Raw genomic sequence first — 26854 nt, 5'->3', positions numbered from 1 at the left:
TCCCCGAGCATCACTCTACCGTTGAAGTGATGTTTCCGTGCCACAACGGAAGCTTAGGACATCCCACAAGTGTGGAGAAAGTAAAAAGAATAAACATACCTGTACTAGTCTCCCAGTGTGGTTACTGGATATCATTAGCAATTACAACTAATAGCAATTTTTTTATAACCACAATGGCATACTGTACTTCAAATGCATGTTTCCCTTTATTTTTGCTATGCCTCCAGACAGTTTGACAGCTGAGGTGGTATCCTGTGAGGTTAATGTCTGGTCTGTGGATTTGCATGTGGCTTAAGTAAGCAGACCGGTATCAAGAGTTTGTGTTTTCTGGGGAACACAGGGACATGTGTGATCACCAAAGCTTGAAACTGGATTAGAGAGTACAATAGTTCAGACACATTTTTAGTTACAGAAAACCAAAACACATTTCAAATTCCACACAACATAGCACATTTGCTTACCTTTAAACAGCCATATAATAAATACCCAACTTAAACTTAGTAGATTCTTCATACAAAATATAAGATTTCTGAAGCAAAAAGGGCAAAAAAGTCAGTTGACTATCAATGACCCACACCTTCGCTTTGATCCTATGCGCATTAGCCTTGGTCAGTTGCTTTTCACTAGCAGCAGGAATAAGGATATCGCAGTCTGCTTCTAGGATGTTGCCTTCATACGGTTGAGCTTTGGGGAAGCCCACAATTGTTCCATGTTGCTAGAACAGGAGAAAAGAATACCAGATTATAGGAGTTCGAGTTTAAACAATATCTAAACTATTGTTAAACATTGTCACACCATAAATGCAGTAAAGCAATAAGTCTAACAAATTCATAATTACAAATAGACTCCCTGTACAGTGTGTGCAGATACGTTTTGGATATGCAGTTCTGAATACAAGTTAACAAAAGGGTAGAGTAGGAAAACTATTTTCTGACCAAAGGATTCTGCTACATAGGCTTAGGAGCACAATATCTAAATTTGCAATCAGCCCTGGAAGTTTAAGCCTCCTTTATTCAGAAGTATGTTCACTTATTTTGGTAAAAAATAAGTTGCATAAAAACAATTCATTATAGAAGTAAAGCTGATGCTTCAAAGATCTTTTCATAGTTGTGGCCAAGTGAAACACAAGCCAGGCAAAGTTAGCAAATGCACGAGTGGATGCTACATTAGCTAATACATTAAATACACTTGGGTGAATAACAATGGCAATGTGTAAAGCAAACCTTACAAATAAAATAAAGTATATTGGTTCAGTAAGTTTTTCAAGGAGGCCTCACTAAGGATGTGATGTGCTTTCCATCTACAGATAAATCAATAGATAAATAACCAAATGTTACAGGGACGTTATAGTTAAGCTCACATTTCACTCCTACAAAACAATTAACATTGAGCAGTTTTAGTTGCCTAAGCTAACTAACTTCTGCCCCCGCAATGTGCTACTTACGACCTTGCATATTACATCATTCATGACATGATCAGTGACATCACTGATGACCTCAAAAGACAACACGGATTACATCATCCAGTACGTGTAAGTAAGTGTTTCATAAACTCAAATCCCACTGAGGCACAGTAAACATAGGAGGAAACATGTTAAGCAAACCTTTGAGAAAACAGGTCAATGGTAATCACAACAGTAAAAGCAAGACTTTAAGGGATGAATACTGTCCCAATCGCACCAGTGAATAAATGTAGGCCTTCCTATCTATGCTGTTCGATGGACTAAGAGCCTAATCTCCATATGTGCAACCATAGCATCTGGGCACTGGGCTGTAGGATTGGATGATGGAACCGCTACAACCCTCTGTTCTGCATAGAAGTGGGAAGTAAAGAGCAGAGTGGCAAAAAAAGTGAAAGTACCAGATCGTCCAATAATTCTGCTGGGATACTACCATGAACTTTAGTTCGAGCCTATGGAGCAGAAGAATTGAAAAAACAAGCCGTCCTGAAGATCTAAAGATTCCAACCAGTCTCCCACATTCAAGCAAAGTAAGACTTTGTTCAGGACAGATTTTGAATTTGTTCTATTCAACAAAGAAGTTAAGACAGGAAAGATCCATGAAAGGGTGTGAGACCTCCATCTTTTTAGAGGAACAAGGAGTAAAGCGAATACTAACACATGCCAACTTCTACAGAAACACCCTTAACTAATTTTTCTAAAAAGGACCGATAGACAGAAGAGGCTTGAGGAGACTGCATCTGCTGCTGTTGGTGTCATTCCTTAGATCCACCCTTGCCAAGAAGAATCACTATGCTGCTGGGGAGTTCGGTACAGACTGAGAATATTAGTCTCTACAGAGACTGCACCATAATAAGAGTAGCCACAAAACTGACTATATTTTTGGTGGGACCATTGCACCAGGAAGGCAAAGCGCAACACATAGTTGTAGTTCTTCTGTTTTTGATGTGCTCCAGGAGTCTGCAATCAATGGTAATGTCCAGGAGTATGGCTTGGGCATCGCCAGTGAATCCAGTGGAAAGAATTCAGTGTACCAGTGCATTGTGAAAGATTGAGCAACAGTGTCCACAGAGTCCAGGTTTATCTGTTTGGATACATCCAATAAGTCACTGGCCATGTCAGTAAACTGCTTTTTCATGTGGTGCAGCTAGCTCATTATTGTTAAGCATTCCTAATTCCCTCAAGGTATGAACCTATAGAGCCAAGAGGCAGGTGGCATAAGAAGTGCAAAGGGTCAGGCTGCCAAAAGGAAAGGTTTACAGCCTACAGCGCCATGTGTCTTTGATTCCTTATGAGGAGGCGCTGCAATCATTTGGTTTCTGCTTCAAGATGATATTTGGGCAACCAGACATTCTAGTGACAGGACAAAAAAAAAAGTGGAAATAACCTGGAGCTGGCCCATGATGTCTGGCAGTTTGTTAATGGCCAGGTCTGAAAAGGGGTTTCAGATCTGAGCAAGGGCTCTGCAACTGAAGAAAAGGACTGCACGATCTCAGACTTCACCTACACCAAGAGCAGTATCAGTTCTAAAGCTGGAGCGACTTTTTGTCCTGTAGGGTCAACATACGGGTAAGGGTTGCTCCCTTATGGTTAAATGATCAGAGGACTCATACGTTAAGTCCATATTCAAGCCAGTATCTAAGGGCCCGATTCACAGAACTAACTTAAGACAAAATCCTAAACTTACCACCATTTTGGTATTCACAGAAGGCACTTACTCATTTCAGTATTTACAGAAGTTAGGAGTCTTTACTTTAGGACTCCTAAATGCCTTCTGTGAATATCTAAAGTCTTAAAGTTAGGATTTTTCTCAGTTTAGGAGTAGTAAAGTTAGGACTCCTAACTTAAGGACTCCTAAACTGAGAAAAATCCTGCAATACAATTTCTTCAATCCTCAGTGGCTTCTAAAGGGGAGCTGTAGTACACTCAGTGGGTGGTATTTGCAGGGGTTTTAAAAGGAGGCTCAGACTTTCAAGGGGACATTTCTGTGGTAGGCTACAGCTTTTTAGGTGTCGGGAGTCTGGAGATGCCATGTCAGGAGTAATCTGGCCAGAACTGCAGAATTGCAGGAACGTCCTAGCCCGTGAGGAAGGGGAGGCTCACAGGGAGCAAGGGCCATCAAGAACAGATCCAGCAAGCCTTGAACTGCATAGGGCCATCCAATGGACCTAGAAACTCTGGTTTAGTCTTTAAAAAAAAAATATTAATAATTTTAAGTCTTCTTTGCGAACAGGGAGCTGGGCAATTTCCTCGAGAAAGACGATCTCATTCCCATGGTGATTTTTTTTTAATGTGGAAGATCTTTTGAAAGTTTGTTCCCTCACAAGTGGGTGAACATCACTTAAGCATTGCCATTTAGCATTAGCTAAAACAATTTGGCGTTCCTCTCCCGGACGACCTTTGAATGCAGGAAGATAAAGGAAACAAAGGCCATGTAATTGCGCTCCGATCTGATGCAAATGCCACGGTCATGTAGTTCTGAAAGACATCTTGTGGGATTTGTAACAAGGCTTGAAACCTGAAAGTTTTGTAAGAGACATTTGCCCTATATGCAGTAGAATGCTGAGGAATTTAGTCAATGAGCAAGAACTCAGAAGCCACATATTCATGAGGCACGGAAAAGCAGGAACTGATGCCAGGACACTAGTTGGCGCCAATATCAGTGGGGTAGCAAACACGCACCTACCTCTTTCATGCAGCCGCAGGGGGGCAGCAAAGGCAGGGACCGCCACAGGCGGCAAAGTGTCTAGCTACGCCACTGCCATACGGATACATACTCCAGAGGCACAGCCAAAACCATAGGGCTCCACCTGGCAATGCTAGATTGCTATTGCTGGGGAACAGCTTTTGTGGATCATTCGGGCCCGTGGAGGGACAATTCAGGAGTTGAAAAATCAGCGGGACGATGCATTCATCATAAACTACTGCTGTGGCCATGTCACTTTCTTTGCAGCAAGAATCTCGCAAGAATCTCTTCTAAAGGTGTATGCTCTGTACATAGTAACAAGTAGTTTTTTTTTTTTAAAGGAGAGGTTGAAGTAGTGGCAAACATGCAGTTTCTAGAAACACTTTTTCAGACACAAGTCTTAAGGATAAGTTTATAACAGCAATAATCAATACATTTTTGGCCCACAATTGTACACTCATATTTTGCAAAACCTACTATACACATTAGAGAACGTTATTAGAACCTCCAATACGAACTTTACGGCAACTTTCCAAAAAAAGTGTTGGGAAAAGCGGACACACTCTACATGGTGTGCAACCAGTGCTAGGTGGAGAGCGCATAGATTAAGCATGCTACCATTTCGTGAGATGATACAGACTTTTTGCATATGCCTTGTTGGAGTTTAAATAAATAATGTTGTTTTAAAACATTTTTAGCAAGACATCGCCGACATCTATTCTTGGACTGCCTTACCCCAGACGACCTCCACTTCATATGTAGGGAGTGTATTTTGGAAATAAAAACATAGTACTGGAAGTGGTACATTCTTTACTCAATTTTGGTATACTAACGTTAATTCACTGTATTTGAAACCTCCTGTTTTGATGCGCTATTAAAAGAGAAAGAACAATTGATCAAAGACCAAGAAACGGAGGTCAAAAGACTTCTGTTGGCTTTCGTTTAAATGGGATTCTCTTTGATTGGGTGCTTTTCCCCTTCTACCCTCAACCGGTGAATTTCTAGGAGTCTCGTTCTTTGAGGTGGTCCCTACCTGGAATTCTTTTTTTGAAGAGCTGGTATCCATAGGTGATGGGGTGCCTCTGGGATTACAACAAATAGTTTTTTGTAGCAGTGCGTTTCTATCTCATTAATCAATACTTTCCTTTGCAACAGGAAAACGAAGGAAAATGCTACTTACCAGTATGCATCTTATTGGCATGTAGAGCTGCAGATTTCTACACTGTATTAGATCGCCACCTGGTGTTGGGCTCGGATGATTGCATGTTGTCGTCGTCTTGGAAGAAGTCTTTGTAGTCACGAGATAGGAGACTCTTCCCTTGGACGATAGATTGGTTTTCACCATGATGGGAAATGGAGTTAGTAGAAAGAAAGAAAAGATGTCCATGCATGTATATCTAAGATAAAACTGGAACCGATACAGGTCCCGGGGAGGCGGGAGGGGGTGTAGAAATCTGCAGCTCTACATGCCAATAACAGATGCATACTGGTAAGTAGCATTTTAAGTTCAAGGCATACGAGCTGCAGATTCTACACTGCATCGATTGTGCAGCAGTATCTCCCCTAGTGGTGGTCACCTGTATCCGTTGCAGTAGTTTGAAAGAATTTTGAGGACAGCTTGGCCTACTACAGCTTGCACATCAACACAATAGTGTTTAGTGAAGGTGTGTGTTGTAGACCATGTTGCTGCCTTGCAGATGTCTTCTAGGGGAATGTTCCCAAAGAAAGCCATGGAGGCTCCTAGTTTGCGTGTGGAGTGCGCTCTAGGAGGAACTGTTAATGTGCGTTTTGCTTTGTGATAACATTTGTGTACATTTAACAATCCACCTTGCAATTCCTGATTTAGAAATAGGGTTGCCTTTATGTGGTGAAGAGAAAGCTACAAATAGTTGCTTTGTTTTGCGAAAGGACTTGGTCCTATCGATGTAATAGAGAAGAGCTCTTTTGACGTCTAGTGTGTGTAAAGCTCTCTCTGCTACAGAGTCTGGGTTTTGAAAAAAACAATAGTAACTCAGCAGATTGGTTTAGATGAAAAGGAGTAAGTACTTTAGGAAGGAATTTAGGATTAGTTCTTAGAACCACCTTGTTACGGTGTAATTGTAAGAATGGTTCTTGTATAGTGAAAGCTTGAATCTCACTAACTCTTCTAAGAGAGGTTATAGCAACAAGGAAAGCGGGTTTCCATGTGAGAAATTGTAGTTCACATTTGTGTAAAGGCTCAAAAGGGGGTCCCATCAGCCTGGTAAGAACAAAGTTAAGGTTCCACACTGGAGAGGGTGGTAACCTAGGAGGAATAATTCTCTTTAATCCTTCCACAAAAGCTTTTATTGATTGTACTCTAAACAACGGCATATGTTGTCTGTTTTGTAGGTATGCGGCAATGGCTGCAAGATGTAAACGTACTGATGAATATGCCAGATTACATCTTTGTAAATGGAGAAGGTAACAGATTATATTTTGTATGGAAGCATCTAAAGGATCAATTTGATTATTATTGCAGTAAATGGCAAATCTTTTCCATTCAGCAGCATAGCAAGCTCTAGTAGTAGGTCTTCTGGCTTCTTTAATGATATTCATACAGTCTGGTGGCATGTTAAGGTAACCAAACTAAGACTTCAGGAGCCAGATCGCCAGATTCAGTTGACCTGGATTTGGATGCCTGATGTCTCCATGGTTCTGCGTTAGCATGGATGGTGTCAGAGACAGTTTATGGTGTAGAACTACAGAGAGTTCTAGCAGTGTGGTGAACTACGGTTGGCGTGCCAATGTGGGAGCTACCAGGATTAGTTTGAGAGACTGCTGTCTGAGCTTGCGTACCACCAGTGGTATTAGTTGGGTTGGCGGAAACACGTACGCAAATCTGCCTGACCAGTTCATCCATATCGCATTGCCCTTGGACAACGGGTGTGGAAACCGGACGGCGAAAGTTGGGCATTTTGCGTTTGTGTGTGGCAAACAGGTCTATGTCTGGATGACCACTTGTGAAAGAATGGTTGAAGAACTTGCAGATGCAGTTTCCATTTGTGAATCTGTTGTGTCTGTCGACTTATCAGATCGGCTATCGGACTGTACTCCTGGAAGGTGTTCTGCAAGCAGATATATCTTTTTGTGGAATGGCCCATCTCCAAATGTTTTGTGCGAGCTGGGACAGTTGCAGGGAATGTGTGCCTCCTTGTTTCTGTATATAGTACATGGCCGGCATGTTGTCCGTCCGGATTAAGACCGCTTTGTTCCGTATGTGCACTTGGAAGGACTTTAGTGCCAGGAAAATCGCCAGCAACTCTAAGTGATTGATGGGGAGCACCTTTTGTTGAGCAGTCCATCTTCCCTGAGTTGTGTGGTGGAGCAGATGTGCTCCCCATCTTGTGAGGGATGAGTCTGTCGTCAGTACTATCTGTGAAACAGGTTCGAGGAACGGCTGCCCTCCTGACAAGTTTTTGGTGTTCCACCACTGAAGAGAGCGATGTGTGCGGCTGTCCAACAACACCAGGTCCGTTAGTTGTCCTTGTGCCCGATTCCACTGATGTGCTAGACATTCCTGCAATGGGTGCATCTGCAGCCTTGCATATGGTACAATAAAAATGCAATATGCCATCATGCCTATTAATTGCATGAACACTCTGGCTGGGAGAGCGTGTTGGTTTTGAAACCTTGTGACTAAGGCTTGAATGCTCTGTATTCTGGATGGATAGGGATAAGCTAGAGCTGTATTGGCGTTCATGGTAGCCCCTAGGTATTGATGTACATGAGAGGGATGTAGATGTGACTTGGTGTGGTTTATTGTAAACCCCAAGTTGTGCAGTGTCTGAATCGTGCGAGATGTGGGTTGAATGACTTGGCCTTTATGAGCCAATCGTCTAAGTATGGGAAGGCATGGATATGTGGTCTTCGGAGATGTGCTGCTACTACTGCTACGATTCAAAAAGGGGGTGGTGATTCAAAAAGGGAGTGGTGATTAACAGAGTGTCTGAATTAAGCAGACCACTCTTACCCAGTCAAGAGATCAGGGCTTGATCCATCACCGTTATTTAGCTCACTGCATCACCCCAGTTCAGAACCTGGCTATATGCAAATTAGTCTGACCCAGTGCCTCAAGGGAACAGGGCAGACCAAAATACCAAGCCAATTCTTCACCGGAAAGGAGACAAGCTTCCGGGGACCGGTTTCTGGCATTTCAGCCGTCGTCGGCCCGGCTTGCTTGAATCCTGGTGGTGCAGTGACCAAGGGACTCATGTCTGAGTATACCCTGCCACACTTGTGGTGGCCAAAAACGATTCAAAAAGGGGGTGGTGATGAACAGAGTGTCTGAATTAAGCAGACCACTCTTACCCAGTCTGAGCTGGGATGGTGCAGCGAGCTAAAAAACGGTGATGGATCAAGCCCTGATCTGTTGACTGGGTATGAGTGTTCTGTTTAATTGAGATACTCTGTCCATCACCACCCCCTTTTCTGAATCGTTTTGTCCACCATAAGCGTGGAAGGGTATACTCAGATGTGAGTCCCTTGCTCATTGCACCATCAGGATTCAAGCAAGCCGGGCCAGGGCGGCTGTAATGCCAGAAACAGGTCCCCGGAAGCTTGTTTCCTTCCCAGTATAAGAATTGGCTTGGTACTTTGGTCTGCCCTGTTCCCATGATGCACTGGGCCAGGGACAGACTAATTTGCATGTAGCCAGGTTCTGAGCTGGGATGGTGCAGTGAGCTACAAAAATTGTGATGGATCGAGCCCTGATCTGTTGACTGGGTATGAATGTTCTGTTTAATTCAGATACTCTGTCCATCACCACCCCCTTTTCTGAATCGCTACTACTGCTAGGCACTATGTGAACACTCTTGGTGCAGTTGTGACCCCAATTGAAGGACTTCGAATTGATAGTGTTGTCCTTCTAGCACAAACCTGAGATACTTTCTGTGAGAAGGATGTATGGAATGTGAAAGTAGTCGTCTTTGAGGTCTAGTGTAGTGAGGAAAATCGCCTTGTTGCAATAATGGGAGCACTTGTTGTAAAGTGACCATGTGAAAATGATCTGAGTGTATATACAGATTGAGAGGCCTTCAATCTAGAATTGGCTTTAGGTGCCCATCCTTTTTGGGTATTAGGAAGTAGAGTGAGTAGACACCTTGATGTTGCAACAGAACTAGCTCTATTGCATCTTTTTGCAGCAATGAGAGAACATCTTGTTGGAGCAGAGTTAGATGTTCTGTGGACATTGGACGCTGTCTGGGTGGTATATTTGGAGGGGCAGCTGTAAGCTCTAGGCAGTAACCATACTGGATAATCTGTCTTACCCACTTGTCTGTTGTGATGGAATTCCAGACAGGTAGGAAGTGTTAATCTCCCCCCTACTGGAGTGGTATGCTGTTGGGGGAGCTGAAGGAAGTCACTGTTTAGTGGTGGAAGAGGATCGATTGTTGTGGTTACCTCAACCTCTTCCCTTATTGTGATTACCTCTGTAGCCCCCTCTAAAGTATCCTTTGTTAGAGGATGCTTGTGTATTTGTCTTAAAGGAAGGTGAATTGTCTGATCCAGTTTGTTTGGAGCCTCCTCTGTCGAAGGAGCGATGAAAGGACTCTCTAGCTTGGGTGGATTGCAGAGCTCCCATAGACTTGGCTGTGTCAGTGTCTTTTTAGGTTTCGTGGCGATTTACAGCGCAAAAGCGCTGTCTCACCAGAGACCTATAGTTAGCGACTCAGCTTTCCAGGAGACAGCACCTGGCTGCGCGCTTTTCCTCTCCGAGAAGGCGATCGGAGCGGGCCACGAGCTCGCGAACGCGCTCGCTGTGGCCAGCTGTTGTCTCCTGGGAAGCGCCAACACCACACACGCATACACAGAGACACACACACACACGCGCCCATGCACGCACGCACACATGAGAACCCCCCCACCCGGCGTCACACACACACACCGAGACCACCCTCCCCCCCCCCCCCACGAGTAAGGCCCACTTACCGCCACTCCGGACTTCAGCCGCCACCGCGGGGCTCTCCCTCGGGCATGGGAGCCCCGCGTCACCAGCACCGCTTCTCTCCATGGCACTCCTCAGGCGCGTGCACGGGCTTCCGAAGACGGAAGTCCCGCCCCACGGAAGGTTTCGGTTTCGCTCACGTCTGAATCGCTGGGGGCGTGTGGTGAGTACCCTTCATTTATAACCTGCCCTTCGCCAGGGATATTGTTGCTCTTATCAAAGCTTGTGTTACAGAGCGAGAGAGCAAGAGACTTTCGCAGCTTTCCGGTGGAATGACTTGTGACTGCATCAATCCCTAATGCGCGCGGAGAGGTCGGCATTATGGAGGATTCGCGGACTGCATTATTCATGAGGCCCGTGTGATAAAGGCCCTGGCAGTCTGCAATCTCCCTGCTCTCCCCTGAGGCTAGAGATAATGTGGACGCGGGGACCTGCTCAATACTCTTCCTTTCTTCCGAGTTTGGATGAAAAGCGCTCCACCACTGAGGGAGACTTTGCAATATGCGGAAACTTTCGAGCCTCTGGTGCAGTCCTGATGTCTGTGGCGAAGCAATGTTCAGACGTATGTCTCTGCTAAACATCCGGCCCTGCACGGTGTGCTCAGACCGTGGATGAGATGCTGAACCGCTCGCCCGCGTGGATGCATCTGCTTCCTCCCAGCGCTCAGGAGGCGCACAGCCCTCCACGCGTGGAGCGGAGGGACCCCTCTTCTCCGGAGCACCGCCGGGGGCCTCTTGCCTCACAGGCGACGCCATCCCATCATTAGGCTTTTAAAAACCTTGGCTGCCTGTCCGCCTGTTACACCGGGCGCCCGGGCCCAGCAGGCAGGTGAAGCCGGAGGATGCTGCGCTGCGTGCAGTCAAGGCCCCCGCGAATCAAAACGTGGCACCAGGCACGGTCATTATCTGCACCGTGCTTCCGCCCCCCCCATGTACTGCTCATTCACAGCTTCACTCGGTTACAGACAGCACTTTATTTCTAGTTCCTACTTATTTTGCACTGTTTTTTCTTTTTTTGGCATGGCTGATGACGTCGGTGGCCCCTGCTGCGCGAGGTCTGTGATGAGCGCAGACTTTACCCGAAGGTGTCAGAATGCTTGTTTAACTAGCCGCCTCTTCCCGGCTAGCCCCTCACTCCTCTGATCCTCAATAGAGAGCAGTCCTCACACAGCCACGGTAATGGAGAACAGGGTGTTCTGCTTTTCCGCCTTCTATGCGTCGGCCCTGGCTGGTGACCCCCCCCCCTGACCTGTGTACGTGATCTAGCCTGATGGACTTTTCCAGAGTGCTGCACCTCACGTGTGTATTATAATGTTGGACTTATGCTTTTTTGTGAGACTGTGATTTTAATGAACAAAGTGTTGTTTTTATGTTGCATGTAGGGTGCTGTGATCATAGGAGTGTGCATCCCAGAGCAGCCCGGGGACTGCAGCCTGGAGGGTGTTTTTCTTCCTTACACCCAAGCGCATGCCTTTCAGCCAGAAATTAATGGATATATGTGTGTGCACAATTACATGGTGGTGGTATGCTTAGCCAGGGTTTGGTGGTATGCTTAGCCAGGGTTGTTGTATGCAGTTAGGGAGTGCAGGCATGGGAACGGTTTCTGCAATGATGCAAGAATAGTGTTCAGGGTGATATGGCCCCATGATATTAATGTAGGTCCTTGCCCTGTTCCCCTGACTTTTGCATCAAGGGAAAATTATGGCATTATCATACACATTGCCAATAACTCAAACTTTAATGCTGCGAGACCTATTGCATTGTAAATGCTAGTTTCATTTTTTCAAGGGCTGGGTCTACTTCTGACCAAACAATTGTTGTTGGTTGAATGTTTGAGTTAGAATAGTGGTCTGTACCTCTTGCTTAAATCCCGAAATGCGTAGCCACGCGTGACGTCTAAGGAGGACACTAGTGTTTATTGCCCTGGATGCATTGTCCGCTACATCTAGTGCACATTGAAGGCATTGATACAAGGTTACCCTCTTTTATGAGGTCATCTGCTTGTGCCTTGTATTGGCCAGGTAGATGTTGTAAGAGCTTCTCTAGCTGATCATAGTGAGCCCCGTCATGTCTTGCTAGGAGGGCTTGTGTATTAGCAATGGGCTAAGCATTGCTAGCTTGGGCAGCTATTCTTTTCCCTGAAGCATCTATGATCTTTGATTCTTTATCAGGAGGTGGTGCTTCGCCTGATGTTTGGGAATTTGCTCTTTTCCTAGCGTTTGAAACTACTAGGGTGTCTCGGTCCTTTAATGTAAGCAGGATCCGTAGGAGCTGCTCTGTACTTACTCTTCCTTGGGTTTAGGATTCTAGCTCTTACAGGATCTTTAAACACTTCTGGTGCATGTTTAATGACTCCTTTAATCATCGGCAGTATTTGCACAGTTTTTTGGGATTGTTCAAAAGTGTCTAGTAAAAACTCTTCTTCTGCCTCATCTGAATGCATGGTGACATTGTGATAGATGGCAGCCCTATTAATTAAGTGTCCAAACCCAATATTGTCTTCTGGAGGAGAAGGTTTAGATGGATATATATGTGGGTCAGGAATATCTGGTATATCCTGTGGGTTTGGATACTCCATCTAGTGAACCGGTTGGGTAGGGAAAAAGGTCATCTGGGTCTTTCCCTCCCCCCATGCTATACTGATCATCATCAGCATCCCGAGGAGTTGTAGGTTGTGGTGAATGAGGAGGAGAATTTTTAGGTGAAATATTCAAAGGGAGAGCAGGAGAAGAAGGGTGCATAGGAGATGTCCTTCTTGACAGGCACAGGAGGTGTAGGAGGTGTAGGTGCTGTATCAGACTTCCTCTTCCTGTGTGATGTGGTAGAATTGTCCTGTTTCTGGATATATGTATTTCCTTTTTTTGCAAAGGATCAGGTCTAAGAAGCTATTTTTGAGAAATTGCTTTCGGTGCCGATTTTTTCAGCTACGGGCCTGGTTTCGGCTTATCTTTAGCCTTAGGAGTTTAGTCGTTTGGCGTACTTTTCGGCACCGAAGGTATGGTTTTCGGAGTGGAGGCATGGTTCGAGGGCTTAGAGGCATCGGAAGCAGGCTTTGTGGGTATGGGCACCGAAGATTTTGGGGTGGAAGCAGGCTTCATTGGTGCCCTTTTGTCCTTAGGAGTTGACGGTTTCTGAATGTTCTTCAGAACCGGGACCTTTCGGTGCCGAGGGAACTGGTAGTATAGGCACGTGCGGTTTGCTCGGTATGGACCTACCGGAAGCCTTTAATATTTTCTTCGGAGCCGGGCTCGATGGTGGGGCTTTCGAAGCAGTGTCTCGGTCTCAACTGGGCCCGAAGGTGGAGTTTTGACCTTAGCCTTTGTTTTAGTGGTTGGGGCTGGGGCAGTCGTATTCATGCACTGACCTGATGGTATGGAGTCATCTGCCTCAGGGACACATGGTTCTTCATCGAAGATATCCACCGGTTCCGGAGCTGATCTCTGCATGTCGCATCGACGAGCCCTCCGATCTCGAATGGTCATTTTGGATCGAAAGGATGCACAAGCTGTGCAGCTCGACTCGTTGTGTTCAGGTGATAAACACAGGTTACACACCTCGTGATGGTGGCTGCGTGGAAATTTTGCTCCACACACTGGGCATTTTTTGAATGGTGTTCTTTCCGTGAGTTGTAGGCCTCACCACGTGGGTAGGCCAAACGGCCCACGTCGACAACCGGAATCGAAGTGATGAGGTCGCGTCTATGTATAATGAAGTTAAAGGTTTTTTTTTTAAGCTTTTGCGCGTCGAAGTCTTCGAAAAGTAGATTTTCTAACCGGTGCGGAAAAGTTGCATCCGAACACAGAGGCAGAAATAAAAACAATCTAAGGATGGAGCCGATGCCCATGCGCACTATCGTCCAAGGGAGGAATCACCTATCTTGTGACTACAAAGACATCTTACAAGACAACAACAACATGCAATCATCAGAGCCCAACACCAGGTGGCGATCTAATGCAGTGTAGAATCTGCAACTCATATGCCTCGAACACTTTATCTTTCGCCTTAAAGCCATCTGCATGTTATACAGTACAGCAGCAGTGCCCCTCAGGTGCAGTGACATTTTAAGGCCACTAATTTAGACTGTAAAGCCAGTTAAGGAGGAAAGCTCGAGTACAGGTCTGAGTACTGGTAACTCAGAATTTTGTGAGGCTGAGTGAATATGCCAGAGTTCAAGACATAAAACAGGTCAGTTTGCTGCTTACCTGGTAAGAAGCTCACTACGCTAGGTAGGAAGAGTTTCCTTCATTAGCAATGCACACACCTTGTAAAGACTGACAAAATATGGGGAGGGAAATCTGCAGAACTCTTTGCCATGCATACAGTCTCCCTGACCAGTGAAACAGGTTAAAGAATGGGTCACGCAGTCACTGCTCATTGCAATTCAGCATATCGTGCACCCAAAACCCAACATACCAATTTGTAATCTTCAAGCTCCTTGGGGTCAATTCCATCAGGGTTCCAAATAGTGCCATCAATCTCTCCAATTCCAATACACTTTGCACCAAAGCGGTGGAGGTACCTCATTGAATGCAGGCCGACATTACCAAATCCCTGTTAAAGGAGCAAAAAAGAAAAGCTAGACTTTCCACAAGTATACAACAGTTAAATAGCATGAAAGAACCAATGGTTAACCGAGAAAACTATTTGTGCGTTTACAATTCTTCTACAGGATACAGCAAAAATGTGCTCAGTAAAAGTATAAGCCACAACGGCATTAAAAATTAACTTGTTAATGTTACTTAAAATAAATCTACCTATCTATATACACACACACACACAATATATTATATACAACACTGATCTATAAATTTGAAGTAATTCAAAATTGGACGATAAAAACAAAGTAGGTATCCTCCGATGGATTCATGGGAGCAGTGCAAGTGCATCAAAAAGAAAACAGTTTGGACAATTGGAGACTTTAATTGAATTTAGGAAAACCCAATCCTTCCCATTAAAATTAGGATAGTTTTTATATTGGTTACTGAATTAAGTAATATATTTAATAATGTGCGTATTAGTTAGAATACTTATTCCCATATTTTTGCGCATTTTATTTGTGGTTCAAATCATCGAAATTACTTAGGACAGGGGCCCAGATTCCAATAACGTCGCAGGGTGGGTCCCTGGATTCCAGTAATGATAAACTGTGGGTTAACAGAACTCAAAATATAAAAGAACCACTGTCCTAGAACTACTTTCATTCTCGAACTACAAATATATGCACGCACAGGAGTAAGATTTTGATAGTGGGAGACCCTTGATCCTTTAATGCTCAAGATACAGTGTAGGAAGCGGATGTTTAGGCATTAGACATAAATCGTCAGGCAAGTAAGTTTTCAGAAATACATTTTTCACAAGAAAAAGTGACAACTTAGTGCAATTTCTGAGTTCTGCAATGTCATCCTATGGAAGGAAGAACAAGTTTTGCAAACCGGTACAGTACATCGATTTACAGGACCAATCTCTAGGAGTTAAGGTGAGTGGTGGACAAGGTCCAAACCAGAACCAGCTGTACACCACCAGCGGCGGCACGAGGGCGTCTGGGTGCAAATCATTAAGCCCAGCAGAGGCTGGTAGGTTTTCAGGGGGGGGGACCTCTAAGGTGCACTCTCAATGCATGTTTTCATAAATATAACACTGGCACTAGTGTGGGTTTATAAAGACTAGATGTTTGGTACTAAACATCCCTATTTTCAGTGAAGCCATCATGTATCTGGGGGAACTTGTTTTCACCAAAGTCCAATAAATGGTTTAAAATGGCTATCCTGGGAGGCCTTTAAAGCGGTCCTACGCGACAGAACGCAGAACAGGCTAGCGGAGGAGACTCGAAAAGTACAGAAAGACGCTAGGATACTAGAGGCACAGATACTGGGACTGGAAAGAGAGCACCAACTCACTAGAGCACCGGAGACCCTTAGAAGGTTGACGGACGTGCAACGCCACTATAGGGACACGATGACGGGGGAGACAAAAACACAGGCGCTGGCGAAACTACATAGTTTATACAACATGGGGGACAATTCGTGAAAGTGAAGCTCTTTGCGACTATCCTTGCCCTTAGTCTCCAGGGGGTGATATCGGGGCTAGTTTACCTGGATCAGACGGGTTTCCTTCCGGAAAGGGCCACCAGATTGAACCTCAGATTGACACATAATTGGCTACAGGTAGTGAGCAGGAGACGGGACCCCCATTGGTTCCGGTCTCTGGATGCTGAAAAGGCGTCCGACGCAGTACACTGGCCCTTCCATGAAGGAGTCCTGATACGCTTTGGTTTCGGGCCCAGGTTCCGGAAGTGGGTACAGTGGTTATACACGGACCCCAGAGCGAAAGTTAAAATTAACAGGGTGTTCTCCTGGGACTTCCCGGTGCGGCGAGGGACCAGACAGGGATGCCCCCTGTTATTTGCACTAACGATTGAGGTACTGGCATGTGCTATACGGCAAAACGCATACATTATGGGGGTTTAGGATTGGACCGACAGATGCAGCAGAGGAAAAAATCTCTATACGCTGATGACGTCCTCCTATATGTCACACACCTAGACATTACAAAAGCAACGTTCTCAGAGCTGGAAAGATACGGAGCACACGCAGGCTACCGGGTCAACTGGCACAAATCGGTTCTCTATGACCACCAAGGTCAGGAACAATGGTCTGGCTTGCCAGAGAGGTTGCAAACGACCAGCGAGGGTTTTATGTACCTTGGGATCTTTGTGACACTAGATAGTGCCCACTCTCATGAGAGGAACATTTAGCGAATAGTGTATAACTTTAAAGAAGACGCTAACCGGTGGCGGATGCTCCCTCTAACAATCCTGGGCCAGGCGGCATTGTTGAAAATGGTGACGCTACGGCTCTTTTTATACGCCTTTCTGAATTAGTATTATCCCCTACCCCGTAGGGTATTCACGGAAATAAATGCAGAGTTGAGAGCCTTACTATGGTTGGGTAAACAGCCTCGGGTGGCGTTGGCGACCCTAAACAGACATCAGTATAGTGGCGGGATCTCGCGCCCCAACATAGAAGCATACTACTGGGCAGAACACCTAGTCCCTATTAATGACTGGCTCCACGCCCCGCTACGCACTCTACCTACGCCCTGGAGAGAAGCGGTATGGCTGCTCGTACCGGCACCTCTTATATCTATGGGGGGAAAGGGGGCTTGCTCTTGGCCCCAGGCTTACCCTGGCAATCTGGAATCGAGCGACTAGAAGTATAGGCTGGGAGAAGAAACCTACTAGGCAGACACCATTATGGCACTGCCTGGTTAAAAGAACTGAACAAACTGAAAGGGTTCCATAGGTGGGAGACATAGGGATATAGACGCTGGGTGACGTGGTCGCAAGAGGAGCATTGAAACCATTTCAGGCTCTACGGACGGAATTCGGCCTACGCCATACGCAGTACTTTCAATATGCACAGTTAAGACATGCCTGGCGGGCAGAGGGGATCCAGGTGGTAACGCCCCCCGAATGTGCACCTCTGGAAGGCCGCCTTATGCAGGAACAAATCCGAGGTAGGGCGGTCTCCCTAACATACATAACACTGATGAATAATATACCAGATGGTTAGGTCAACCTTAGGAGGAAGTGGGAGGAGGATGTGGGGGAAATGGATGATGTGGACTGGGATATGGTGTTGATGCATCAGAAAGAGGTAGCCATTAAATCCAGACTGCGGCTTATCCAATTTAAGATCCTTCACAGGACCTACTTTGATAGGGAGCGATTGCACAGAATAGGGAGAGCTGGAGACTTGAGTTATCTGAGATGTGGCCACAACAGCGGGGATTTCTACCACACCATCTGGTCCTGCCCCACAATTCAAGCCTACTGGGTGGAGATCTTGAGGGAGCTGGGTGAGGTGCTGTAGATCGCCCTGCCGCTAGACCCTAAGTTGGTCTTGCTGGGCATGACTAACGATGTGGATCTTGCACGCCCGTCGTTTATTTTCTTAGTCCTGGCGCTGGCGGTAGCCAAGCGAGATGTGGCAAGGAAGGGGGGAGGGGGGGGCACATTACCGCAACTGGAGGAGTAGAGGAGAGGATCTGTATATGGCAGCTGAAAGTCACCTAGATGCCCAAAATAATTTGGTAGGGTGTGGGGCAAGTGGCGACGATACCATGGCCTGGATGGAGGTCTCTGAATCTGGAATACTGAAAAGGTCCCTGAGTGGGCACTAGCAGACACCTAAAGATAAATATTGGGAGGATACTAATTGGGACCTGAACCACTATTCGGTGGGGTGGCCTGAGTTGCAAGAGAATGTATTGTTTTTAATGGAGATGCTTGGTGGGTGGGGGGGTGGAAGGGAAGGGGGTGATGACCGATGATGACGTGACTTAGGTTGTTAAATAATAAAATGAAAATAAAATGGCTTCCCTGACAGGCAGCAATACGACTGACCAGCACAGGAGCATAGCTGCTCAAGCAGATATGCTCTCATATATAATATTAAGCACCATGCCTTAGGGCAGTCAGGCCTTCTGTAGGGGTGGCTTAGAAATATATGCAGTGGTAAGGGACATGGCACACAGTGTAAATGTTGTTGTAAATGACATGTCGTGTTTTCACTTTGTTTGCACCAAAACACACAGCCTGCAATGGCAGCCTTGCATATGTTAGGCGAGGGGTCCCTTAGAGAGGCAGGATTGGAGCTGCAGCCCTTAGTGACCCTCTTTAGTAACTCAGGTCCTAGGTAGCAGGGGACCATTTACTAGGGACTAAGTTTGCCAACTGGGGGAACAATTGTACAGTTTTGGGAAAGAGCTCCGGCACTGGGGGACCAGTAGCAGGAATCTAGTGCACTTTCAGTAGAAATAACAATGTAGCAGGCATAAAGTGGAGGCAACCATGTCCAAAAGGGGGTACTTTCCTATATAATCTCCCTCCCCTCCAAACGAAGAAGGGTGAAACTAACCTTTCCCTAGACAGCCTTCATCTTCTAAGTGGAAGAACCTGGAAAGATCATCTGCATGAACACAGTCCGTCCCGGGTCTGTGTTCTGCTGTAAGGAATATGCTACTTCCCAGTATGCATCTGTTCTTGGCATGTAGGGCTGCTGACATTCATATCTGTGCATAGATCGCCGCCTAGTGTTGGGTCCGGATGATTGCATATTGTTGTCCTGGAAGAGATAGGTGGCTCCTCCCTCGGACTACAGTGCGCATGGGCATCCTCTCCATCCCCATATTGTTTTTTGCCATTGTGGCAGATATGGAGTATAGTACAGTAAGAGATATCCATGCAAAGAATGAATGCTGCAGCTGCGACAGGCATCGGGGAGGCGGGTGGGCGATATGAATGTCAGCAGCCCTACATTTTGTAAATGTATGTGTGGTTGACCATGTGGCTGTAAAGGAATATTTCCTAGGAAAGCCATGGATGCCCCTAGCGTGCGTGTGGAATGCGCTTTAGAGGGGGGGGTGGGGGGGGGGGGGGGGGGGGGACTGTTCAGGTGCGTTTTGCCTTTATATAACATTTGTATGCACTTAACTATCCATCTGGCTATACCTGATTTTTAGATAGGGTTACCCTTGTGTTGTGGTGAGAAGGCAACAAACAATTGTTTCGAAATGTTTTGGTTATGTAATATAGCAGAGCTCTTTTGAAATCAAGGGTATGCAAGGCCCTCTCAGCTACTGTTTGTGGGTTCTGAAAGAACACTGGCAGTTCTATAGTTTGATTTATATGGAAATGGGATACCACCTTTGGCATGAACTTGGGGTTTGTTCTAAGAACTACTCTATTTGCATGTACCTGAATGAATGGCTCTTGAATAGTTAGGGCTTGCAGCTCAGTAACTCTACGAAGCGAAGTAATGGCAATAAGGAAAACCACCTTCCAAGAAAGAAATTGCAGTTCGCATGAGTGCAGTGGCTCAAAGGGTGGTCCCATTAGTCTGGTTAGAACAATGTTTAGATTCCAGAGTGGTGATGGTGGGTGTCTTGGAGGAATTACAGGTTTAAGTCCTTCCATAAACGCTTTAATTGCTGGCACCCTGAATAGTGAAAGGTGTTATCTATTTTGCAAATATGCTGCTAACGCAGCTAGGTGTATTCTGATGGAAGAAAAAGCTAAATTGCAACGTTGGAGGGGCAATAGGTAGCAAATTATGTTTTGAGTGGACGCATCAAGCGGGTTAATGTCATTGTTATTACAGTAAATTCCGAAACGTTTCCACTTTGCTGCATAGCATGCTCTGGTAGTGGGTTTCCTTGCCTCTGATAATATTCATGCAGTCTGGAGGCAAGTTGGGGTACCCAAACTCTAGGATCTCAGGAGCCAGATCGCTAGGTTCAGCTGTTGGGGATCTGGGTGTTGGATTTTGCCATGGTTCTGCGTTAGAAGACTGGGTGTTAGTCGCAGTCTTTGATGAGGCACCACTGACAGTTCTAGGAACGTCGTGTACCATGGTTGCCTCGCTCATGTGGGAGCAACTAGGATTAACGTCAGCGAATGTTGGCGCATTTTGCGTGCCACCAGCGGAATTAGTGGAGCTGGGGGAAAAGCGTACGCAAATTTGCCAGACCAGTTCATCCATATCACATTACCACGACTGCGGATGTGGGAACCTGGCAGCAAAGTACTGGCATTTTGCGTTTTCGCTTGTGGCAAACTGATCTATTTCCTGATGTCCCCACTTCCGGAAGAATGGTTGGAGCACTTTGGGGCGAATTTCCTATTCGTGCATCTGTTGGCTGTGCCTGCTTAGGAGGTCGGCCACTTGGTTGTCTTTGCCTGGGAGGTGTTCTGCCATGAGAAAGATGTTCTTCTGAATGGCCCATTTCCACATTGCTTGAGCTAGGTGCGACAGCTGTGACGAGTGTGTTCCTCCCGGTTTCTGAATGTAATACATAGCTGTCATGTTGTCCGTCCGGATCAACACAGCTTTGTTGCTCAAGTGATTCGCGAAAGCTTTTAGGGCTAGAAAGATGGCCATCAATTCTAGGATATTGATATGCATTTTCTTTTGCTGTAAAGTCCAGAGTCCCTGTACTGTGAAGTGTAGGACATGGGCTCCCCATCCTAGTAGGGATGCGTCCGCTGTTAGCACTATTTGTGGGACAGGCTCTTGGAACAGTCGACCTTTGCAAAGGTTTTGTGGATTCCACCAATGCAGAGAGTTGTATGCACGACTGGTCACCAACACCAGGTCTTTTAGTTGCCCGTGAGCCTGGTTCCACTGCCTTGCTAGGCATTCTTGTAGCGGACGCATATGTAGTCTGGCATGAAGGACTATGAATATGCAAGAGGCCATCATGCCTATTAGCTGCATAAACACTCGGGCTGGTAGTGAGTGTTGGTGTCTGAACTTATGTATTAGCGTCTGCATTCCCTGGACCGTGCTGTGTTGGGATATGCTTTTGCTGACAGTGTATCTATTGTTCCTCCCAGGTACTGTTGGACGTGGGAGGGGTGTAGGTGTGACTTTGGGAAGTTCAGTGAAAATCCTAAACTGTGCAGTAGGTGTATGGTCTTTGACATGTTGGCACATTGCTGGGCTGTTGGTGCGTGTATTAGCCAGTCGTCCAGATAAGGGTACACGTGTATGTGTTGCCTTCTGAGATGTGCTGCCACTGTAGATAGGCATTTGGTGAACACTTTTGGAGCTGTTACCACCCCAAATGGCAGGACCTTGAATTGGTAGTGTTGCCCTTGAATGGTGAACCCCAAATACTTTGTGAGCAGGGTGTATTGGTATATGAAAGTATGGATCTTTGAGGTCCAAAGTTGCTAGGAAGTCTCCCTGGCGAAGCAATGGTAAGACTTACTGGAGAGTGAGCATGTGAAAATGCTAAGACAGAATGTAGAGCTTGAGGGGCCTGAGGTCCAATAATGGTCTGAGAGACCCGTCCTTTGGAATTAGGAAGTATAGGGAGTATACTCCTGTTCCCTGATGTTGTAGTGGGACTGGTTCTATGGCCCCCTTTTGCAGCATACTGACGACCTCTTGCTGGCGTAACGTTATATGTTCTTGTGACATAGGGCGGTGCACGGGTGGTATGTTGGGTGGAGTTGAGGTGAGCTCTAGGCAATAGCCATGTTGGATAATTTGCCTGACCCACTTGTCTGTCGTGATATTTAACCAGACTTGTTGAAATTGTTGTATTCTTCCCCCGACTGGTGTTACGTGGTGTGTGGAGGGGGGGGAAGATTGTCAAGAAGTCACTGCTTTGTGTTAGTGGAGGATCTATTTGCATTGCCTCCACGACCTCTGCCTTTGGTATGGTTTCCTCTATAACCACCCCTGCTGGTGTTCTTGTTATATGTGGATTGTGTGTTAGATTAGTAGTTGGAGGATTGCTGTGATGTTCCTCGCGCTCCTCCTCTATAATTGGAGCGATTAAAGGAGCCACGGTGTTGTTGGGATTGAAGTGCTCCCATAGATTTTGATGTTTCTGCATCTTTTTCATTTCGTCCAGAATAGAATCAACAGCTGGACCAAATAAAAAGTCTGGGTTAATTGGCTGATTAAGAATTGTAGACTGGACTTCATTCTTAAAGCCCGATACATGAAGCCATGCATGTCGCCTTATTAGCACGCTGGTATTAATGGATCTGGCATCTGTGGGTAGCTGTCCTTTGATGTATGTAGGATCTATAGGTGCAGCTCTGTATTTTTCTCAATCCTAGGGTTTATAACCCGGCCTCTAGCAGTGTCCTTAAAGATGTCACCTGCGTGTTTTAACACCCCTTTTAGCATTGGGAGTGTTTTAACGTGTCTTTCAGACGTTGCGAGTGTATCAAAGAGGAAGTCTTCCTCAATAGCATCAGAGTGCATCTCTACATTGTGGTAGGTTGCTTCTCTAACAGATAATTAAATGCAACTGTATCCTCTGTGGGGGATGGCTTAGTAGGGTTTACTGTAGGGTCTGTAATGAGCAGAATCCGTTCACTGTCTGGTTCTCCTCCTGTAACCCATGGCTGCGTGTCTGGCTCTGTATTTGGGTTTTGTGGATAACCAAAACCTACATCTGTGTCCTGATCTTCATCAGGATTGTAGTCAGAGCGTGTTGGTGAGGTTGGGGTATAAGGAGTAGTAGGAATAGCAGGAGTGATAGGTTCAAAGAGGATAGGAGAGGTAGCACAGTCTTTCTTTAGGGGGATCCTGGAAAAGTCTTGAGTTGGTAGAGACTTTTTTTTTAGTATAGGCAGTGACTTTACCAGTTTTTGGATCAATGTAGATTTTTGACTGGTTGTCTGTGGAGGGATCTGGGTGAAGAAGCTCCTCTTCCACAGTTGCTGGTTTTGGTGTTCCAACCGTTGCTTTTTGTTTTTTCGGGTCGATGGCTTTTGGTACCTCGACCGAAATTAGGTGGTTGTATCGCTTTTGGTTGTTTTTCAAAAGGTTTTGTTGGTTGAACGTCCTTTGGTGGCTTCACAACTTCGGACCGAGCGGTGTTGTCGGTTTGATGGTCTCTTTTTGTTGCTTTGGAGCCTGCTGTTTCGGGTCGACGCCCTTTTTCAGGTCGATGATTTTCGGCTCGACCGATCTCTTTTCTTCCACCTTCGGTTTCTGTTTCGGTTCAACGCTAGTTTTGGGCGTAGGCCTTGTACTGTCGTCGACTGGTTTGTTCCCTTTGCCGATACTCGAGGCTGATTTGCTCGATTCGACGTGCCTTTTGGGGGTCGATTCAAGGTTTTTTGTTTTTGTGTTGAATTGACGTGTTTTGGCTTCGAGGTTGACTCGACGGCCTTCGACTTGGAGCTCACCTCGACTCGACTGCTAGTGTCTTCGATGTCGGCTCGACGGTCTTTGGTTTCATGGGTACTGTTGCCTCCCGTTAGACGCCTTTAGGCTTAGACACCTTCGGTTCAATGTAATTCGGTCCGAAGACCATATTGTCGACAAGTTTTGGTCTCGATGAACCCGATGTTGTGTAACGTGTCTCAGAGGGCTCTTTCGATATGTTCTTAGCCGGGCGATATGGCGGGGCTGTAGAACGAGGTTGTTGGTCTCAGCTAAGGCCTGCTGGCGATGACTCGACCCGAGTCTATGATAGAGGTGTAGTGTCTATATGGGGCAGTGTACTCACGGTTCGCCCCTCGCCGTCATCGTAGTCGTCTCCAACTGCTACGATGTCCAGATCATAGTTAGAGATCGATGATTAGTTCTTCCTCTTCGGGGTAATATTCGGAGTTGGCCTCAGAGTATTGTTCGCCGTGTCGGCCCGAGTCTTCAGCGCTCGCTAGATCTTCGCCCCCGAAGAGGTTATCTGGCTCCGGCGCCGAACGTTGCATTGCCCGTCGATTCCGAATAGTCTTTAGATCTGAACTGGGCACAGGCAAGGCAACTATCTTCGTTGTGATCCGAGATCGGCATTTGTTGCACACTGGATGCTTGTCTATGTGCAGGAACTTTGAGTTGCACTGAGGGCAGTACTTGAACGGACTTCGTTCCTTGGACGGTCGGTCCACGTGGTGTCGATAAGGCCTCCCGGCCCGATTCGACGACTGGAGTGCAACTGAGATGTAAAAAAAGTGTATCGGCACCGAGCGCTTAATAATACAGACTGTATCCGAAGGCCTTTTGGCCTTTCAAGAAGTTTTCTAGATTCCGAACTTGGAGAGTAGGAAGAGACATTCGAACCCAATGGCGGAGAAAAACAATCTGGGGATGGAGAGGATGCCCATGCGCACTGTAGTCTGAGGGAGGAGCCACCTATCGCTAAATACTTCGAAGACTCTTCCAGGACAACAATATGCAATCATCCGGACCCAACACTAGGCGGCGATCTATGCACAGATATGAATTCAGCAGCCCACATGCCTCGAACAGTCTGTTCTCTGTAGAGTTAGGGACCACCTTCACAGTTTGGTATTTTCACCTTTCATTTGCATTAGCCATCTGAGAGGCCTGTGGTCAATTTGAACAAGGAAGCGAGAGCCAAGCATGTATGGCCTCAACTTCTTCAAGGACCAAACCACAGCAAAGGCTTAACTCTCAATGGCACTGCAACGCTGCTCTCTGGGGAGCAGCCTCCTGCTAATGAAAGCAACATGTTGGTCAAGACCATCAACACGGATTTGCGATAGGACCACTCCTTTCCCATGTTGAGGGATCTGTCTGCACTATGATCTGTTTGGCATAATTTGGAGTTTTTCAAATGGGAGCTTAGCACATTGCTTCCTTCAGCATGCAAAAGCCCTTTCATAGCCCTTTGTCCAGTTTACCTTTTTTGAGCATCTTCTTGGAGGTCAGCCCTGTGAGGGGGTCCACAATGGACCCATACTACCTCACAAACCTCCTGTAGTACCAATCAAGCCAAAGAAGGTCCAGACTCCAGTCTGTGATTGTAGCTACCCAGTCCAGAATGGTGTGGATCTTTGGTTGCAAGGGTGGAACCTGGCCTCCACCTATAAGGTGGCCCAAGTTTACAACTGTGCCCTGCCCGATCTGGCACTCACCTGGCTTGATAGGGAGGCCTGCACTTCTCAGAGCCTCAAGGACCTTGCCAAAGTGTATCAGGTGATCCTGCCAGGTTGAGATAAAGACAGCAATATCGTCATAATCTGCACTGAAGAGGACTCCAATGCAGCAAATACTTTATTCGCCAACCCCCAACTGGGGGGAACAATTGTACAGTTTAGGGAGAGAGTTGTGGCACTGGGGACCGTTCAGTCGAAATCACATCATGTCCCAGTCAAAAAGTAGGGGTAACCATGTCCAAAAAGGGCCACTTTCATACATACCGTCCGAAACATTCTATCTTTAACTGCCAAACCATTCCCCAATAGGCCCAACTCAGAAGTATTTTTTTTATAGGTTTCAGTGAATGTAAAACTCCTGGCATATGTTCCACCACGTTGCAATAGAATCAGTAGCCTGTTTTTGGTAACCGGTTTAACATCTTCTGAAATAGCAATGGAAGCAGGAGCAGAGGTAGGAAACTCATTTCAGCAATGGGCACTGGTTGGCGCTATAACTCCAATCCTGGAGAACTCAAAGATTTCACAAATGGGGAACATGGCTCGGTTAAGACCCTTCACCTATCCCTAACCACCCTAGACTCGTAATTTCTGCACAACTCCTCAGCTCCGCCAGTATTTTATTTTGCAGTTGTATACAAAACAAATTCAGTCCAAGGGCATTGGAGCGCTTTACATGACCACATTTTATTTTTTTTAAGGCAAGGGACGAATAAGTGCACCAAAGAACTGAACATTTCTGTTTGGAATCCTGCTAGAAAATTGGTTCAAACTCTTCAAGTTGAAGGCATAATAGCCAGTGCTCCATTGGAGCGGGAGGTTGCAGGTGGAGCCCACCAGCACTCATTTTTGGGACCCACAAGAGGAAAAGAGAAAGACGGAAAAACGAGGCAAAGGGAGAAAGCAGGGATAAAAATGAACCCGTAAGAGGGAGTAAAAGGAGCAGGGAGTGTCTGTTGGTGGATGAGAGGAATGAGGTGTAATTAAGACCACACGCTGTGGTATTCAACATTTGCATTATTTGTAGGGCTAGCCTGGGGATTTAAAGCAAAACTTTGGGCAAGGCAGGGGCCTAAATCTGCCCCGGGAACCCTCTCTAGAGCACCCTTGGCCAATAGAGTGGACGTCCTTGTGAAGTAAGACAAGGTGATCCTCCATCAACCGATCAAAAGTTGGAGGCATGGAAGGAGGGGTAGACTCAAAGGGAAGAGAGTAGCCGCTTCAGACTATTTGCAAAAGCCACCTATCATAGGTGATGTCCTGGTGATGGTATATCCTGCCACTAACTGGACGCCCGTGAACTGGGAGGATCTGA

General features: G+C 46.2%; 1 protein-coding gene across 1 annotated transcript in view; it reads right to left on the bottom strand.

The window, feature by feature from the left end:
* GLUD1 (glutamate dehydrogenase 1) overlaps window positions 1-26854 on the bottom strand; it is a 226940-nt gene that overhangs the window by 72558 nt on the left and 127528 nt on the right. Inside the window, exons 7-8 of the mRNA XM_086922016.1 lie at window positions 14523-14660; window positions 578-715 (exon numbers count right to left, since the gene is read on the bottom strand). Of these exons, the coding sequence (XP_086778142.1) occupies window positions 578-715; window positions 14523-14660 (276 nt within the window). The remainder of the gene's footprint in view (window positions 1-577; window positions 716-14522; window positions 14661-26854) is intronic.

The sequence above is a fragment of the Lissotriton vulgaris genome, chromosome 5 (assembly GCF_964263255.1).
Source record: "Lissotriton vulgaris chromosome 5, aLisVul1.2, whole genome shotgun sequence".
Taxonomy (NCBI): Eukaryota; Metazoa; Chordata; class Amphibia; order Caudata; family Salamandridae; genus Lissotriton; species Lissotriton vulgaris.
Note: the sequence above shows the minus strand (reverse complement) of the source record. Positions and strands in the feature narration are given on the sequence as shown.